At 39.9% G+C, this 19,053-nt stretch overlaps 1 protein-coding gene across 4 annotated transcripts in view; it reads right to left on the bottom strand.

Annotated features, from left to right (window-relative positions):
• gria3a (glutamate receptor, ionotropic, AMPA 3a) overlaps positions 1 to 18,406 on the bottom strand; it is a 75,671-nt gene extending 57,265 nt beyond the window's left edge. For all 4 annotated transcript variants that reach the window (XM_075487902.1, XM_075487901.1, XM_075487903.1 and 1 more), the window contains exons 1-3: positions 17,906 to 18,406; positions 17,268 to 17,426; positions 4,521 to 4,760 (exon numbers count right to left, since the gene is read on the bottom strand). In XM_075487902.1, the coding sequence (XP_075344017.1) occupies positions 4,521 to 4,760; positions 17,268 to 17,426; positions 17,906 to 17,993 (487 nt within the window). In that variant the 5' untranslated portion in view covers positions 17,994 to 18,406. The remainder of the gene's footprint in view (positions 1 to 4,520; positions 4,761 to 17,267; positions 17,427 to 17,905) is intronic.
• Positions 18,407 to 19,053: the final 647 nt, after the last annotated feature.

The following is a 19,053-nucleotide window of genomic DNA, read 5'->3' as shown; positions in this document are numbered from 1 at the left end:
CATCACAGGTCCACACAGAGAAAAGCAACCATGCACACACACACTGATTAACACTGAGAAGTGTTTAAGCAGTGCATGCAACTTCCATTCCAAGAAAGAAAATAGTGAAAACTTTTTCTCATTGGCCAGGTGGTACCGCCCAGATGTTCTTTGTTCAAGAGGTCATCTTTTTGCCAGCAGCCATTACTCTATTTAATGAGGACCTTTCACAGCCAGTACATCCAGGATAAATAGGCAATGTTGCACTGCAGCAGCACATATATTTAATGATCTGTATGTGTTACATTGTAAAGTCTCTTTGCAGTTTCTCCTTCCAAATCATTTCAATTCCCCACATGAGCTGCTAGAAATGGTGAGATACTCTTGCGGAATACAGTCGAAGGAAAAGACTCAACTCATAGTTTGATAACTATTTATCTGTTACCTCAAACCATTTAGAGCATTAGAATATTGCTGTCACACAAGGAAACGTCCACCGTATAAGTGAAACTGGACCTAATTGACACCATATCAATGTGAAAGTTTAATGTAAAATTGATAAAGTCCATGCTTTGCTACATTTAGTATCTCTGAGCTTTTCCTATCCATCACAGTCCAATTCCCATCATACAGATGCAGTTTTGATGAATAGTTATGCCTTTAGGCTTCAATTTAAAAAAAAACATCTCTCTTATGGTGTGTGATGAAAGGCAGTCACTTCCTCAAAATCTAGAGGAGATAGATACTCACATAATATAAATAAATAATATTTCATATTCCAATCTGACTTTCGGAGGCCTCTGCTGCTTGTCTTGTTGTGAGACGGGCATTACACATTTCTTTGTAAATTGCCTCTGCAGCACATGACTGTCATCTTGTTCAGCCAACTGTCAACAGTCACATGAGCGTTTCTCAAGACTCCTTGTTAGTCCCCCCTAAGGCCCTAAATAGAGCATTCTTCCTATAATGAAGATTAAAGTGACATTTGGATGAGTGGTGGCTACACTGCTTCAGAGCCTTGACTTGATGGAGCAGGATTGGCCAAAACAGAATGGCTAACCAGCGCCTCAACAAACACAAGCTGTGCTGCATGATGGAGTCTATCCTAAACTACAGTGTTTACACTGAGTCACACTGTGTAAAGGATTACAGATGGTGGCCTGACAACTTCCACACAGCAGGTGAAAGAGGCCACCAAAGAGAAGCAGAGCTCTAAGGGCCACATTAGGCGGCACTTCTAAGAGGGTTGATTTAACCAAGGAGAGGTTATAAACCTGTTCGTCAATTTGTCTCAGCCAGGCCAGACAACCAATTATCATCCTCTGCAAGAGATGTTGACCAGATCGATAAAACGTGAGGATCCCCCTCATCTGGGAACAATGGCAACCTCCAAAATGGGGTCAAGAATGACACTGTACATATTATATACAACTGTGGAAGTGTTCCTGTTCAAGAAGCTCCCACAGCACATTTGTGTATAAAAGTGTTTTTGCACATTTAAAAAATCCAAAAAACAAAAAGAGTGGTTCTGAGAATAAGATTTATTAATGCACATTAGATTAGACATCTGAACAGAAGAAGAAGAAGAAGGGAAGCCGAGAAAGTGAAAAAGGAGTGTACTTGTCCTAGAAATGCTCTATGTCAGTTTAAAAATACTTTGAATGTACAGCTCTAAATAATTTGGCACATTTAAGAGCAGAGACTTCAACCAGAAAATGTCCCAGTATCAACACAATCATTAGAAATGTACGACTTAAAAACATGTTCCGCTCAACTTTGAACAATTTCAGTCAGATGTTGATTTCCTCTCTTATATGTCTGTGCAAAATTGGACTTTTTTTATGTGCAGTAGAAAAAAATGTTAATTATTCTTGTTGAATTTTTATGTTGTGTATAGTCTTGTTCCCTATTTGAATTTGTTTTAAAAACAGGTTTCCGTTTACTCCTTAGTTACTATAGAAGCTAAGCCAATGCTTTAAGCCACTGAGGTGTTTCGCTGTTAAAACCTAATTGACGCGCTTGGACCATACCATCACGGATGAATGAGTACCCTGTTGCCTTTGAGTTTGATACAAATAACTCCGTTTATTTCGCCTCTCATGGTCTAAATCACGTCTCATGATTTCATCCGTACGGAGCACAAAATGTTGCTGCACAGCGGTCAAAAACTGTTTGTTGTCCGGAAACACCTGACGAGCCCCCAAACATACATACAATATATATAGGCTGACCCGCCAATCACAATCCGACAATTAACAACAATTAACAGATCTGCTCTTACAGTTACCTTTTGTTACGATCTTCCTGTTTTGTTAGATTGGTCTTATTGGTCCTAATGCTATGTTTCTATTTCCTCTATCTTCCCGCCATATTTTGTAAAAGCTCATTTCATTGGGATTCTGGTCAGTTTCACTTCCTGTCCGTGTTATGCATTTGGAGCTGGGCAAAAATAGTTAATAAAATCTTTTTCTGAGCTCTTTGACCTTGGTGAAAAAAAAAACGGAGTTAAAGAAAAGATGGTAGCAAAAACACTTAAAGACGAGGCTGCAGTGAGAATTCAACCTAACTTACACTAAGCTGTGTAGCACTGAAACTACAGACGTTCAAAGAATATTCTACAAAAAGTACTTATCATGTTATTTCACAAAGGTTATTTCATCTACACTGTACTAGAGAATTATGTCCTTTCTTTCATAAAGGATGGTCAGGTGTTTCCTATCCTAAAGGAGCTCTTAAAGGATTTTAATTTGAGCTGCTCTTGTCATGGCTCCTGCTAAGATACTTCCAGGTCACTTCAGGAAGGCTCCTAAGCAAAATAAACTATTCGACCATACCCCCAGGTCTTAGTTTATGGATTGCTACACACCCATCTTGCAATTCTCAAATCCCCTCTGGATCTATTCCCCTTGTTGTCTTTTGTTCATTACAAGAGCCTTGTTCACTCAATTTTGAATTCTTGCTTTAACTGCAAGTTGAATTGCTTTCATGAGTGGTCTTAAATTCTTTACTTTCATCTTTTTTGCCTTGGTTGTCTCTTGTCTGAGTTTAACTTTTGCTATGGAAAGCACTTTGGGTTACACTTGTGTTTGAAAGATGCAATACAAATAAAATTCAATTGAGTTAAGTTAACTTAATCTGAAATAATTTCAGATGGTCAGCAACCACTCTGGAACTGGCTTTGGATTGGATGCTGCTGGAATACCAGAGTCCCCGTCAACAGTAGAGAAAGTTTTACATCATCATGAACTGAGAGGCTGCCGTCCAAGTAAGAAGACTCTGCTGTTTTGACTGTTTTAAACTTGGACACAGTATTACTTCAACAGGGTATTAAACATTTGGAAAGGCCTTCTCAAAGTCCTGACATCAACCCTTTGAAAAAAAGAAAAAAACTGGACTTAGCTTAAAAGTACTTGCCAGCAAAACAACAACAATGAAGCTTAAGTCATCAGTGGAGGCCTATTACTGTCTCCTGTCTTCATCCAGGATGCCATTGCTCATGATTTGCTGCTCTTAGGGGTAGAACTGCCAAAACGTTTTGTTTGTATGCCAATATTTTGCAATGCATTTTCTTTTTTTTCTTTTTTTTACCTCAAAATGATTTTTGCCTTAATTGATCTCTGTCAATGCAGCCAAAAAAAAAATCCAACCAGAACTCTGCCAGATAAATGTGTCTGGACAAGGTTCAACATGCAAAGGGAAATAAGAACATAAAACTACAGCAAACTGTATGTACATTTTAACAACATAAGCATAATATCTACCCTGTGTTGGTTCCAGAAAACACAAAGTAAATTTAAACTTATTCTTATTAAAAAATCAAAATGATTTAATTGTTGTACATTACGCAATAACTTAACTTCCAAAGTAAAAGAGCAGTCTACATAAATTGTTTGAAGACCAAAATTGGCATTCATGACCATGATGGGGTATGTAAACTTCAGACCAGAGCTGTATCTTTGCTGCTGCAGCAATCTGTGACAAGCTGTGATTTATTTCATTCAAACAGGCTGTCGTGCTGTTTCTTAATGCCTCCAAATGATGACTCTCAAAAGTCCCCATTTCAGTACAAAGTTGTCCCACATGAAGGGAGACGGAAGCTATAAAACACATAGAAAAGTTGGAGGATTTTGTGCATACCCTTTACATAATCCAATTACAGCTAAATGATAATCAGAAAGTGCCTTGGATTAGACGCTCAGACAGCTGCAGTCACACTACAGCAACAGATCAGACACACCTGTGAATGAGTCATGTCTCAGAAGCAAACAACTACTGAAAGCCTCTCTGTGAAGGATTTGCCCACATAGAGAAGCAATTTGGGATCATTACTGTCATAGATTAAAATGTATCAGGCTGCTTAGTATGAGGATTTGGGATAAGGGATTTACATATTAAAGCCTGATCATATACATGCTGTAGAATAACCGATCTGCATGAGCTGTGTTTGGACTACCACTTACTTTCTCCACATCCCCCTGCTTTAAAATGTTGCTGCAACAGCTCCTGAATGTAAACTTGTGGTGTTTGCACAGCACACTCACCTCTGTCGGTGTCGTAAAGATAAACAAACTTCTCCCACTTGTAGTGGTCCATCAGACTGAGAACAACTCCTCTTAAGCTGGGCCTCATCTGGATGACGAACTGCACATCCGTGTCGATGGGGAAGCTGGGCGTAATGAAGGAGGTGTGCAGAGCCCCGCAGAAGGAGGTCAGCGTGTTCATGGACTTCCGGTCATAGAAGCCGAAGATGGCATAAACTCCTCTGGAGAACTGGGAGCAGACTGGTGACACAGACAAATACCAATTAAGGTCAAAGACTCAAAGTCAATTTAAGCTCCTGTTTAAATTGTCAACAAGAAGATAAAATCAACCTGAAAAACTCATCCAAGCAAACATTTTGTCACATATTGAAAGTTCAAATTGCTGAGTCCACTAATGACCAATGCAGAAGTTAAAATCATTCAGGCAACATTAAGAAAGGGGGAAACTCTTAATGGCATTAAACATGTGAGTGAAGTAGCAGCAATCTGAATGAGCGTGTGCCATGTGGGATGTCCGCTCCCCGTGGCCAGCCTCTGCTGCCCACTGCCCTTCACTTCTCCTTGCTCTAAATGCAACTGCTTGGGTAATCATACTTCAAATAAACATTTTTGAGACACACGATTGTCATATCTTAAACATTTAATCAAACAGCTTCTTATTTCACTGGATCTTCATTAAAAAAAATAGCTCTTCAGCCCCGTCCTGCAAGCAATCAAGATATTTCTTTTATGTGTGCTCTGCAGATTTAAAGCAGAAATCCCAAGTCATAGCACCGATGGGTTGGCTTGTTCTTGATATATCTTCTAATGCATACAAAAAACATATGATGGATAAGTAGAATTTTTTTTTACATTCATGACCAAGTCACTATAGAATTAAGGTGTGCTGCAGCACCTTGAAGACAAATATCGTGAAAAAAACATCTTACACTAAATGCAGACCCTCAATTTAATCATTGCCTCTTGCATTAAATCATCAGGACTCATACATTACTTATAGGTAGCATGTGGAGTTCTTGACCTCGAGTAGTGCCATGGGGCAGTTATTTATGAGCAGCCCCTTGAGGACACACATGCATGAGGCACGGTGACACAGAATCCTGTTCAGACTGTATGGTCATGCGCCAATGGATTCATGAGTGGTAACACACTTGAATATGTAGCAATGCATAAGCAAAGGCAAGTGTAGAGATGATTACAAGCCAGCCAACAAAGGGTCTGTTGAATTTATGCTTAAGTATTGAAAATAAATCATCTGAAACTCCCAGAAAGATGCTTTCAGGTATACATTTCCTACCCCTGGTTTGTTAAAATGAATTAATTTGTAGCTAACAAGTGAGAAACAGAAATAGAACTGTTCAGAATGCTCAAATGGGTGGGAATGATCTAATAGCATTGTCCTGCTAATGCTAATGCAATTGTATGTGTGGTTGGTTTGAATGCTGTGCAACCAGAACAACTTCTTCATTCTGCCACTTTTTAACACTTGTTTTAACACCTGTTATTGATGAGCTTTCAAGGCCTAAGTAATGCTTAGTGAAAGACTCAAAATCCGAACAAGTTGAAGAAGAGAGAGCAAAACTGCAGAGCAAGGAGTAGATATTTAAACCGTCTCTTTCCTCTTGGGGAATGTGAGATCACTGGAGAATAAAGTGAACGAGCTTAGATAGCTGACGAGGACACAGTGAGAATATCGGGAAATGCTGTATTGTGTGTTTAACCCGAGCAATGACTACAGCAACATACTCCAAACTCCAGCTCCTCTACATGACTCTCGGACTATACAGGCAGACAGAGACTGTGGACAAAGCAGCAAGAGGAAAGCAGGGGATGGCTAACAACAGTGAGTGTAATCCTGGACAAGAGGAAGCATCCCTGGAGCCTGGATGTTGAACTGTGAGCTATGAGATTCTGTCAGTGTTCACCTAAAGAGATCAACTGTGTTACCTTTCGTAGCTGCGCATGAAGTCAGCAGTTCAGTTGTTGCCACACTACAACAACACCCCAGTGCTTTCACGGAGATTTAACTACACCGCTGTCTCTCTGCTGCAGTCAACGGATTTTTATCTATGTCACTTTTTATTATTTTTCCTTAATAATTTATACTGCAACAATATAACTTCCTATCAGGGATTCACCAAGTATCTTACATTTAATCAAATTCTTCCAACTTCACTCAGCTCTTCTTGCAAAGTTGCAGCAGTATCTTTCGTTTGTCGAGCTGTTCTCCTAAAGAACTAATGAAATCATATATTTGGGCTCATGAAGCCATAAACACTAGCCTGCTGGAGTAAATTCCCCTGATGTAGATACGCATCATTTACTTTATCACAGAGGGGAAAGGGGTATTATTCTGCTCTGTGCATTTCTGTTCAGAATACTAAGACAGGATTTCTATGCTTGATTAATATCCAACGGGAAAATTCTGCCTCTTCTTACCCTTTGTCGGCTTCCATCTTATTCATCAGAGTGCAAACACCCACATCTGCCTGTCGTTGTTATTGGTAACTTGCTTTCTCATTCCTCCTTTTTTTCTATTCTCCACGACAAAAATAGAAGTGGCGGGCCTAAGACAAAACATCTACTGCAGATAAACACTTATCTGAAAGTGAGTTTGAACATATCCAGCAAAGACCTGACACAGGACCTGAGAGATGCACCTGGACCTTCAGCTGATCCATCTGCTGTTGGCCCAAGCCTCATCAGAAATGGGCTCCATGGAAGGGTGGCTGTCAAGAAGCCGTTCTTAAGGAAGGGAAACAGGGAGAAAAGGCTGAGCTGTGCCAAATGACACAAGAAGTGGACTGAAAATCAGTGGCAGCAGGTCTGATGGAGGGATGAATCCTCCCCAGAGCCCGGACCTCAACATTATTGAAGCAGTGTGGGATCATCTTGGCAGAGAACGGAACAAAAGGCAGCCCACATCCAAAGAAGAGCTTTGGGATGTCCTTCAAGAAGCCTGGAGAACTATTCCTGAAGACTCCTTAAAGAAAGGACAGAAAGCTCGTCTGAGAGGGTTCAGACTGTGTTGGAGAATAAAGGAGCTCAGAGCAGATATTCACTTTCAAACTCGCTGGAAGTATACAAATTCTTCTTTTGCTTTTAATATTGTATTTCCATATATGTTTGTACACGTTTCAATAAAGCACTACACCTAAAAAAAAAGAGGGCCAGTTCAAGACTTTTGCACATTACTGTAGATAGCATTACTACCTATTCTAATAGTTGGAAATATGTTTCTAAAGTAAAGAAAAACCTCACCTTCGCTCACCAGGTCTGACAAGCCCTGAAAATTGACAGTGGTTGTTTCTCAGGTATCAATATGCTTCATCATGAAACAATTGAATTTTAGACTCACATCATACTCTTACCGTCTTCTATATGGAACTTCTAACATTTAATGAATTCCTAAATTAATGACATGTAAAGTAGCTGAAACAGACCTAACTCGGGCTTAATCCTGGTTCCTAGTTGAGGTTTTCTGTTGGTTATCCTGCTTATTCACCCCAGATGTTAAATGTGTGAAGTACAGCTGTGGGATAGACAACAACATCCACTTTTATCCCTTTAAAGAATGAGACAGGAGATCCTCAAATGAAGCAGCATTACTTGCCTGGGCGGAGGATGCCAAGAGATCTTGTGAATGCGCTGACTCACAGACTGAAACAAATTTAGTGTTTCCTCGTGGTACCAAGCTGAACACTAAGCCGGAGAGCAAACAGCCAACCCTTTCTGGGATTTCAGGTAACGTGTTTCATTTACATCCTGCCAGTCGTTCAGGAATGTGTCGGCTTGACTGGCTGTAAAGGGGTTTTCTCAGAATATTCGTCTGTATATGATACATGAGGCGAGGCAGCTCAAAAGATTATCAGCATCAGTAACATATGTAGTCGTATTACTGTTGTATTCACCACGAGCTAATTTTAATACTCAGCCTTTTTTCGGCTTTTATGGTCATGGACAGCCTCAAGCCCTCCCAGAATACGCTGGTCAGCAGAAACATGTATTATCACCCTCTGTGTCATTTATAAATAGGAATCAAGCAATTTTCTGTGGATTCTTCACAGCTCTGACTGTGTCTCTGATAACTGTGTTCATTCAACAAAATTAGCAATTTTAATGCAATGCAAAATATTGTAAATAAATTCTGTAAACTGTGTTCTGTTTTTTTACCAATTAATTTCCACAATGTAGTACTCTAATGTACAGTTTTGCACATTTTTACAAGGCATGGCCCCACAGAAAGACAAAAAATGATAAAAAAAATTCTGCAATCCAGTTTTCCTCAAAACTGGAGGCACAAATAATGCGTTCATAAGCATAAACGAATGTCAGATGAAAGGCAAAGTCTGAGAAATACACATGTGTAGAGTAACCTTAGATGTAAACTGTACACGATGATGCATTGCCTGGATGAAGCTGGAGGCTGGCAATGCTTAGCTGCTCACTTCACAACCCAAACCATGGCTTTCCATGTACATTTCTAATAAAGCTGTTGCAGTGTTTGGCCTTTCAGGGTGCTGCATACAAGCAGATTTTGTTACTTTCCAAGTCAATTCGTCACACCAGAAAGCAAAACTCAACAATCGAATTATTCTTTCAAATTTGCATTTTAACTTGAGGATCAACCTTATGTCTGACCTATCCTTTAAGGTAACTTTGACTATTGACTGTTTTTTTTGGGATTTAAGCATCCTTTGACATCCTTCCAGAGATACACTTCAGGGATGGCTGGTGGTAGAACAAACTATTGTAAAGTGATGGTTTGAATTTAAAACTTTAATTTTTTGTGTGTGTCATACGATCAAGACCTCCTATCTCAGTGGGATTCCTTTCCATGCAACGTTACACAGACATGTACAACATGTGCAGTCTTGATTTAGTCCATCTGTATATCATAAGCTATAGTAGGGGCAGCAGTATCTCTGTTGCACTGTTGTCCAAATGAAATGTCTCATTAGCAGATTTCCACATAGTTTGGTGAATTTTGAGCTTCAAGGTAAACAAAAGTGTCCTAATGCTGCTACTACTGACACTGGAGGGATCACGAGAATAACATCTGAGCAAAACGTTTTAAGTGATCTTTTTCACAGGAGACATTCTGACATGTCAGAGAAGGAGAAACAAAGGTGGATGCATGACACATAGGGGTTGTCCTGCAACTTGTGCATGCTGGTTTTCTGTCCAAACTGTCATGGCTTACTTGGGAATATCACGGAACTGAGCATTTGTCAATGTTATCAGTTCCACCAGCACTTTTTGTTCTAGGTCAAGTCATGGTGTCTGCTGTAATAAATGGCTCCTGCTGAGAAATTTACTGTAGAAATTCTGCTTTGCAACACTGAACCATCTACGAGGTCATTTATATATACCATTTGAAATAGGGCAGGTTTCTTCAAAGGCATACATGTTAGGTGACTTGGTAAGCTATCTGTCTATTATTATCCTGTTGTGGAGCAAACTTCAAGCAATCCGATCGATGCAGTCTGTAAATTAAACATTTACCAAAACCGGTCAGGGGAAGAGCAAAAAGAGCTTCACTGCCCATCTGCAGTCTCCATCTTTTACTGAAGCATACGCTCCAAATCTGATAAAACTGAGGCTTTGGGCTTGTGCAGTAACCTCTTTAGAAGCTGCCATTGTGGATTCTCATCACTTCTAAAACCTGCTGGTTGCCATCAGTATAGAACTTTCATTAGCAAAAACCACTGGGAATCGGCCACAAGCTCATAGCTTGAAGCTCTGCAAGATGAACTATCTGGTGATAGTGATCAAAAACACGCAAATCTCACAAGAATCCAGCTGCCTTATGAGATAAATTCATGTTCCCACCAGGATTAATTGTTACAACTTTTCATCCGTAAACCGCACAGTAAATATAGTTATTTTATTGGCTCCTAATAAATAAAATTAGTGAAGACGAAATCTCAATTTCAATTCGGCTCCTGCGGGTCAGCACTCTCATAACATTGAGCGCAAATAAATCTCTAATAATGATTCTTAAAATGATCTTACTGGTCTCAGATGAAAAAGGAGTGTAGTCACGTTAAATGTTTCATTTGTGGTAAAAATCTGATTAAAGGCAAAGGGCACACAGTTCAAATGATTTCTGTGTAATGACATTTAAGCGTTTCATATTTTTATTCACATTATGGTCTGCGTTGTTGCACAATTTGTCTGGGTTGAGCAACCACAGAGAAAGCATAGGGCATACATGAAGTGAAGGCTGAGTAGGTGTTTGTCCTCAGGCGGTGCTGTTGCACGTTGGCCGGAGTTCCCCTTTCTCTACAGATTACAGCTTTTTAAAAGCACACGTTTTTTTTTCCAGTGGGTTACTCACTGTAGATACTCATTCTATACTAAGAGAAGGGTAACACTGGTTGGATTAGCTCTAAATCTGAGAAATACAACTGGACGGAAAGAAATCTACAGCAGCGACGCATACCGCAAACATGGCCTGTGGCTACTGGAGTATTATGAAGCAGAATAAACTTGAGCATTTCCCTGCATGAAGATAAAAGTGTTGCAAACATTCCACCTACAATTCCTTTACATATACAGACAAACATTCTCCAGGGGCTACTCTACCAAGAGAAAGGGATGATAAAACACACTTGATTATGCAGAAGAACCATTAAAGGTTTGTGAGTGGTGTTCAATTTATTTTGATCCAGGAAATAAATTCACTTTGTGGATTATTAACACTGTTTCCAAAAAAAATAAATAAGACATGGGATTCTCTCACATTTGAAGTTGTTTAGTTTAAGCGATTTGAAAACCTTCCATTGTTTTGTAAGTTTATTGACATATTTATACTTTACTATACATTTATAAGCATTTACTATCTGGTCCTCAATGTTGTTAAATATCATAACAAATATGTCTCACCGGGGACAAAATAGACTGAATAAGTGACCTGTTTACAGCGTGGGCCCATACAACTTTTCCAAATCTACGCGAGCAGCTCTTCTAAATTATTAATTTCCTTGATGGTATCTTTGGATTTCTTTTGCATTATTCTGTGTTGCCCACAGCTTGTTGTCCTTGAATACTTTCAGGAAGCATTTAGTGAACAGCAGCAGAGATTTCAATGGCGGCCACGATGGAGGACATTGTGTAAGACTGCAACAAACTACGACAGCATCACTGTAGCTTGTCAGTAGCAATCACCGTCGCTCTGTTACAGCGCTGACATGTAGGCTCATTCTGATGCACAGGATGAAACACTAACTGCACATCTCTAGTGGCTTGCCCCTGAAGCTATTCAGGACTGTTCTGCCATTTCACAGCATTATGACCAGCCAGCGTTGAGCGACTCAGTTTGAAGACAACAAGAAATAAAATTCTTCCCTAAGTTACAGTACCTCTGAGCTAGTTTTGCCAGATACGAGTTTTTATTTTGAGCGTGACTGACAATTATATTTTCAGTCAACTGATATTCAAATTCATTTAGACATTCATTTAGCATCACTACTCCCTTGTTCAAAGAAACGTGATGCATTCGTGCCGCATGATGGCTCATGAGTCACGTCTTACCCCACAGCAATGGACCTTAAAAGTTCTTATTAGACTAAAGGTCAAACATCTATTCATGTCAGTGAAAATACTGCTTAGAAAACAGCATTTGTTGCATGTATTTGCTATTTGAAAAAGCCATGACAAATCTGATGACAACTCCATGTCAGCTCTGTGCAGGTCATTGAGCTGACAATGCAGCAGTTACTCGGATATTTCAATAGGTGCATCGTTATAAAAAGATGTGCTTTTGGAGAAGTGTCTCTTTTTGTTCAAGCCTAAATGATAAAGAGACTAAACCCTTAAAATGCAAAAGAAATATGATGGGCCAAAATAGCACATTCTCAGTGACCTCATTACTATAATGAAAAATACTTTCTTCAGCAATTTGTTACATATATTGAGATTTATTACTGTAGTGTGGATAACAAAAGAAACTATCTGGATGAATGATCTCCCTCGTGACAAAATCTTTGACAACCTTGTTTCTGCTGCTCGTGCACTATTCATGACTTGCTGGTTCATGTGAGTACTCAAAGTTATGATGAATTCAAGGTTGCTCTGTGTTGTTTGGTAACGTTCCAGCATGTTTGTTTTACTACAGATAGATAGTAGCAATAGTAAGCCATAATGTAAATTATTGCTAACTGACATTTGCCTTTAGCTTATTAACAATATGTTAATAAGCTCTGAAGCACAAATGATCTAACTAAAGGAGAAAACCTCAGATGAGTAATTTTTTTCACCTCCAGTAACCTCACAGCTTTATATATGAAGACTATTTGTGAGTTGATTAAAACTTATTTTTCTCAATTTGAATGATATTGTATTCTTATTGCTTTGTTGCAGAGAAATTTTATTATTTTTACAGAACAAGCTTTTATGTGACGCTACAAGCTGAGGCAATATAGCTCAGCCTAACAAACAGCTGACTTAAAACTAGCAGTCAATACTTCTGAAGCTAACTATACGTTAGCTTTAACGTTTTACAGCCAAAAGAGCCCTGTGTCTCACCCACCTCACCACATGGTGACACTTTGTGAGGAACATACAGGGTTTAAACCCAAAGACTTTACATGGGCTTACAGGTGACTGGAACCTTGTGTTAAAGGAAAATTCATGAGAAAAAACACTGGTTTCATGTTGGAGTTGAAACATTTTTACTCCAAAAGTAGCGTGTTCGTACAGGTTTTTTAAATATTGGTACACCTGCTAAAGCAAGCCAACTCAATCCTTTCCCACTTGCAGTAGTAGCGTAACTACCCTAAAAAAATATATATTATTCAGAACTGGAGTTACTTTCACTAACTACCACTAATTCCCAGGAGATAAGGCTGTAACCGCGACAACATAAAAAAAGATTAAATTACACTGTTGGCCGTGTTTGACCACCATTTCTGACAAGCATGACTCTCTGAGATAATTAGACTAGAAACATCTTTTTTACTGCACCGTGGACATCATCCCCATGCAAAGGAGCAATGGAGTAAGCAGTCAGTCATGCAGTCAGGTAAAATAAATCAATCTCTTCTCTTTTTCTCTGTGAGTTGTTACTCTCAGTTTCAGAGCCTCCATGGGAGACATCATGTTAGCTGTGCTCACTCTTGTAGCCCAGGCCGCAGCATCCTCATTGAAAATGAGTTTAAACACGAGGTTGTGTTGAGTTTCCATTGACGGTGTGTCAAGCTGGAGCTGATAAAAACCTGTGACTTCTGCAGTCATTTGATGTGGAACTGAATGCCGGTTAAAACACTTTCCCACTGCACTCAAAAGACGGTGTTTGTGGGGTTTTTTGACTAGTGTAAAAAGGCTTCAGACCAATCCTCGCACATGTTGTCAACTGCAGAGTATTTTCTGCAAAATATTGAGATCTAATGTGTCTGAGTTTTCTAGAAATGCTAAGTGGCAACGTTTTACTGGGCTGTCCTGGGACAAGCCCAGAAATAAAACAAAAATGGGTCTTTTCGTCTATGTAGGTTTTTGGCTCGATTAATAAGCAAGGAGTTGCAGTCTTTGTGCCAAGCTACACTAACCTGCTGCTAGCTGTAGCTTCATATCTAATGTGCAAAGATGAGAGGGGCATTCTTATTATCCAGCTTCAGGCAAGTTCCCACAATGGTGTAAAAATCCTTTAAAGGATATACTGAAAGTCTAATAGTATTAAAACAGTAAAATTCACACAGCAGACTATGAACAAAATGTTACAGAGAGCCAAAGTGCTATTTTTCTTTTCTTTAAAAGGGCTCACCAGCTCTAAAATCTACTCTAGATAATATTATATAAAAAAAACATGCACATTAAAAGTCAAACGTGTGCTGCTAACAGCTGCTTATACTCTCTATGCAAATAATGAGGCTAAAAAATAAGGATCACATTAGCTCATAGCATCATGGTTGCATACATAATCGTCCACATGCTAATCTGCATGCAAGCTCTGCAAAGACTACATTGTCCTAATTCGGTTGCTTCTGATGAGTCAAAGTATTCACCACAGTGTTAACAATGCAGAAGAAGAAGGGAAGAAGGGAAGAAGGAGGAGGAGGAGGAGGAGGAGATCTGGCTGCTTGAACTGGTCTGTGCTGCATTAGAGGGACTGTCCATTGCCTACACACCGAAGTGCTCTACCATTAGCCTCTGTCTGAACAGCATCGCACTGGCTGAGTCACAGCAGAGGGAGGATGGATAGCTATAATAAACATTCTAATAAGAAACACTGCATAACATTGGCATTTTCTTAAGTTTGCTTCAAACTCAAATCCTGAATGTGCCTTTACTACATTTATTAGCACAACTACTATCCAGCAAAACAAGATTAGAAAGTCATTTTACTCTGAGTGAATGCTTGCATGTCATGGCAGAGTGCATTTAGCTGAACTACTCTTTGGTTGTCCAGCTCTGCCTCCATCATCCTGACCTCAGTCTTAATGGATATGACCTTCCTATTTCTACATTTATGGATGCAATCAGTTCTGGCCTGCGGCACGGTGTCACATCAATACATCCCGCAGTGTCACTCCAGACACAAATTGTTGAGACAATAAAAAATAAAAAACAACAACAAAGCAAAGTTCTCTTTGTCAGAATCAATTCAATCGTGTCTTGAAACTGTTGGCTGCAGTGCATGATTGCCCTTTCATAAGTTTGTTGACTTTTAGGCAGTCTTTACAATGGAAGGGAACAAACTGGAGCCACACACAAACACACTACAGCTGGACTATGGCCTTCCACATATTGATCCTCAATGCCGATAACAGAGTCATTTGCCATCAGGGATTTGTAACAATCATTATATACTAACCCAGCTGGAGGACAGCTGTGTTGTCCTGTTTTATTCCAGCGGGAATCCATACAACCAACACAACGGATGATCTCAGAGTAAAAAGTGATTCATCTGAATCTTTTAAATTCTTTCACTTGTTTATTTCATAGTGAAGAGTGATGAAGAAGCCTTACGTAGTCCCAAAGATCACCAACAGTAAACAAATTCAACACTTCAGTCATCTTAACACTTAATATTAACAAAATTGATGATGCGAGTTGTCGGAAAGCACAGCAATGACTGGTCTGAAATTCTTGCCAGAATAGAAATGTGTCAAATTCTAATCATCACATTCTTTGCTACATCAACACCTGCCAAGCAAGCCGAGCATTATGCAATCAAGTCTGCTATAATAAGAATTGTGTAGTTTGATATGTCTTCAAGCTATTCCTCAGTTAAAACTGACCTAGCAACTCTGCAATAATGAACTACTCTCTAATCTTTAAGCTTAGCATGCATCAGTTTATCACGCTGAAATTAATCCTCCCAACTATCGTGGGTTTCTTTATCTTTAAGAGAAACCATAAGCTTCTTTCAAAAACAATGGATTTAGGTTTTGTCAGTGTCCATTCTAGCTGAGGACAACTTCCCTAATTTGTGCTCGACCCCTTTGGACAGTCCAAGCACATGATATGGATGTCTTTCTCGGCACCAACTGCTGAAGGGCCCTTGAGCTGAGCACTGACCTAACAGCTGCTTCACTGTAATTACTCAGCTGCCGACAGTGCAAGGCTGTAGTTGGACAGGGCAGCGTCATGGTGTGAGTGTGTGAATGTGTGTAAACCTGAGCCCGCCTGCAACTTCTCCCCAAGGCTGCTGTGTGCAAGTTGTTGGTGAGCGCTGCAACACTCCCCAATAATGCATCACCACAACACTTTACAGCTAGCTGATGGCCCTTCATGTATGAGCTGAGGTTCTGTGTGAATCCCCTTTCTTTTAAAAGCCTCGTGCTCTCGTCATTAGGTGGCACAGCCATGTATAAGATAAAAAAATAATTTTTTCCAGATAGTTCAGTGTCTTAAATGGCAGAGTAGGGACTAGTAAGCCAATTATGAAGCCATATCATGCACCACAGGCCTTCTTATCAAATCCATCATGCTTGTGGGGACGACTGCATGGATTACAATATGTTACAGTTGTAATGGGCTGATAAAAATCTTTGGTGTAGACAGAAATATCCACGACACATTGATGCTGGTGGAACAATGTGATAATCATTATCAAAAACCCCTGACATCAAACTGCCTGATTCAGACACTGATAGCAGAAAAACATGATAAAATGCAAATTTTTGTTTTTTTTGCTTTAATTGAATAAATAGCAATAGTTTTTCACACGCATGTCTAGTACTTACTTTTCTTTCATTTTCCATCTTAAGCAAAAAATTTGACGTGTTATATAACGTGAAGGTAACACTTAATCCGCCAGTTATCGTTCAATTTGTGATGTGAAGCCTCGTACTCATTAAATTATCAACCTTTTCATTTCAATGTCTTTTAAACAATCCCAACTGTGAATAATTCATCTGATACCACATTCACACATGACAATACCCGCCACACAAATGTTTTATCCCACGTACAGTCATGTCGAGTGCTGCTCATCAGCTTCTCTAGAATGACTGGATTACTTTGTTTAAAAAAATCTCAGTCCAGGCAATTACAGATCTCCATGTTGCATCATCCAGATGGAGCTTTTTGGATGCCATAACAGAGAAGTTAGAGAATAGGTCGGACACCTGGCACAAGTTTTTTTAAGGCCATTTATTTGAATTAACCACCTATTTCAGCTGATGAACCTACGTGTATGTTTCTGGATTTTTCTCCCATTGAGACAAAGAAATAAAAAGCTTTACAAAATCTTAAAAGCCTACAGTCTTAAAAACATAATTACCAAAAAAAACAATAACTCACAGGCATGTGTGACGGAAAAACTGTTGGAGGACTCCAAGTTGTCAACATTGTAATTGAGGTGGAAGGGTTTTTCTGACACATTCTGGTTGGTGTTGTACAGCTGGACAGCAAACCTGAAGGCGCTGTGCTCCTGAACTGTGGAGCGCATGAACAGTCCACCTACAGGAAAAAGAAATGTCACACAGAACAGCGCTCTAATTAGTCCAAAAGCCAGAACACACTATAGAACACATATTCTACTTCAAATTTCCATAAGGACATGACTTCCATACAGCTTAACTGAAGGCATATAATATAAAAATGCGTATCATGTTTGATTCTAGTATCAGTCAAATTTGAAGAATGAAGCCAAAAAATGAGAAACAGTTCCACTAAAAAATGCACTGCAGATTCTGAAACTGGTGCTATGACAAATAGGATCAACTCTATTTTTACCAAACCGCCCACAAAGACACTCAAAAACCCACAACCCTGTGTGTTCATGAGAAGTAGCCTAAGTTGGTGACGATTTAATCAGAAATGAAAAGAAAAAAGGGTCAAGAAAAAAAAGCACGCAACTGACAGATCGCGACTTGTCCTATTTAGACCATGTGAACAAAGAAATGCTTAATGTAGTCAGAGCATCTCCTGGAACTTACCAATGTTGATTTGGTTTGGAAAGCCTGCCAGCGAGTCCCCCAAAAAATTCAGTAAAACAAGGATTGTCGCAAATGTGCGATTCCACATTTTTTTCCGAGAAGTGAAATCAACTCCTGATCTGTGTGTGGCTGAGGAAAGGCAAGAAGAACCATGTACACAGGCTTGGACGCAAAGAAATCCAGAAGATGCGGCGTGTCTCTCTTTCTCTCACTCACTGTGTGCACCCACGTTGAATCTGTGCCAGCGCAACTGCAGCGCCAGCCCTCTGCTGCTGCTGCTGGAAATCTAAAGCCAGTGTTTTCTCTCAAAGATGGTGGTGGTAGAGGAGGAGGAGAGGGGGAGCGGATCTCCTTTCTGTGGATGAAGACCAGTGAAATGGACCAGAGCGTGAAAGAGGGGAAGGAAGGAGCGAGGGAGAGTGAAATGTAGAGGGAGGGAAAGAGGGCGTTTATCAAACTTGGTCTGACGTTGAATTATAATAAGTGCAGCCTCCAGTCTTCCTCGTCACGTCACTGCAGAGTTGGTGTGTGAGGAGGTGCAGTCGCTGCTTGGATGTGGTGTGTGTGTGTGAGTGTGTGTGGTGCAGAGCCAGAGCGGGGCGCACAGCCACGAAGTCAGTAGGGACAAACAATATACTGCTGACTTGTGCCTGCGTGTGTGTATATAGGCCACGTACGTATGCTATCTCTCCATCCATCCATTCCTTCCTGTTGTATTAACATGTGTGGGTGCGCTCATGCAGCAGCAGTCCTACACACTGGCAGCACAATCCTGCGCTGTCCCCTGCAGGTGTTTGAGAGCAGGAACGGTAACTGTGGGAGCGAACGCACTGATCTATCTCTGTTAAATCCCTGCTGTCAAGTGACCTAACTAATGCTACATATTAGGATCCTAATTGACTAAGTTATATTGGTCATTAAGATTAGATTAGATTCACCATCAGTTTTGTTGGCAACCGGAAGGTCCAGTTGGAAAAACAAGTGCTGCAGAAAAACCGACGTCAGCACACTCAGAAAGTATGACTTTTTTGTTTAGGAAAAATAGATGTTTGATTTGAATTTAACGCCTGCAGCATACTTAAAAAAAGGGGGTGGGGGGGTTGGGGAAAAAAAGACTAGAAACATTTCACAACAATTTAGGTTAACCT

Source organism: Odontesthes bonariensis, chromosome 16 (assembly GCF_027942865.1).
Source record: "Odontesthes bonariensis isolate fOdoBon6 chromosome 16, fOdoBon6.hap1, whole genome shotgun sequence".
In the NCBI taxonomy this organism is placed as follows: Eukaryota; Metazoa; Chordata; class Actinopteri; order Atheriniformes; family Atherinopsidae; genus Odontesthes; species Odontesthes bonariensis.
Note: the sequence above shows the minus strand (reverse complement) of the source record. Positions and strands in the feature narration are given on the sequence as shown.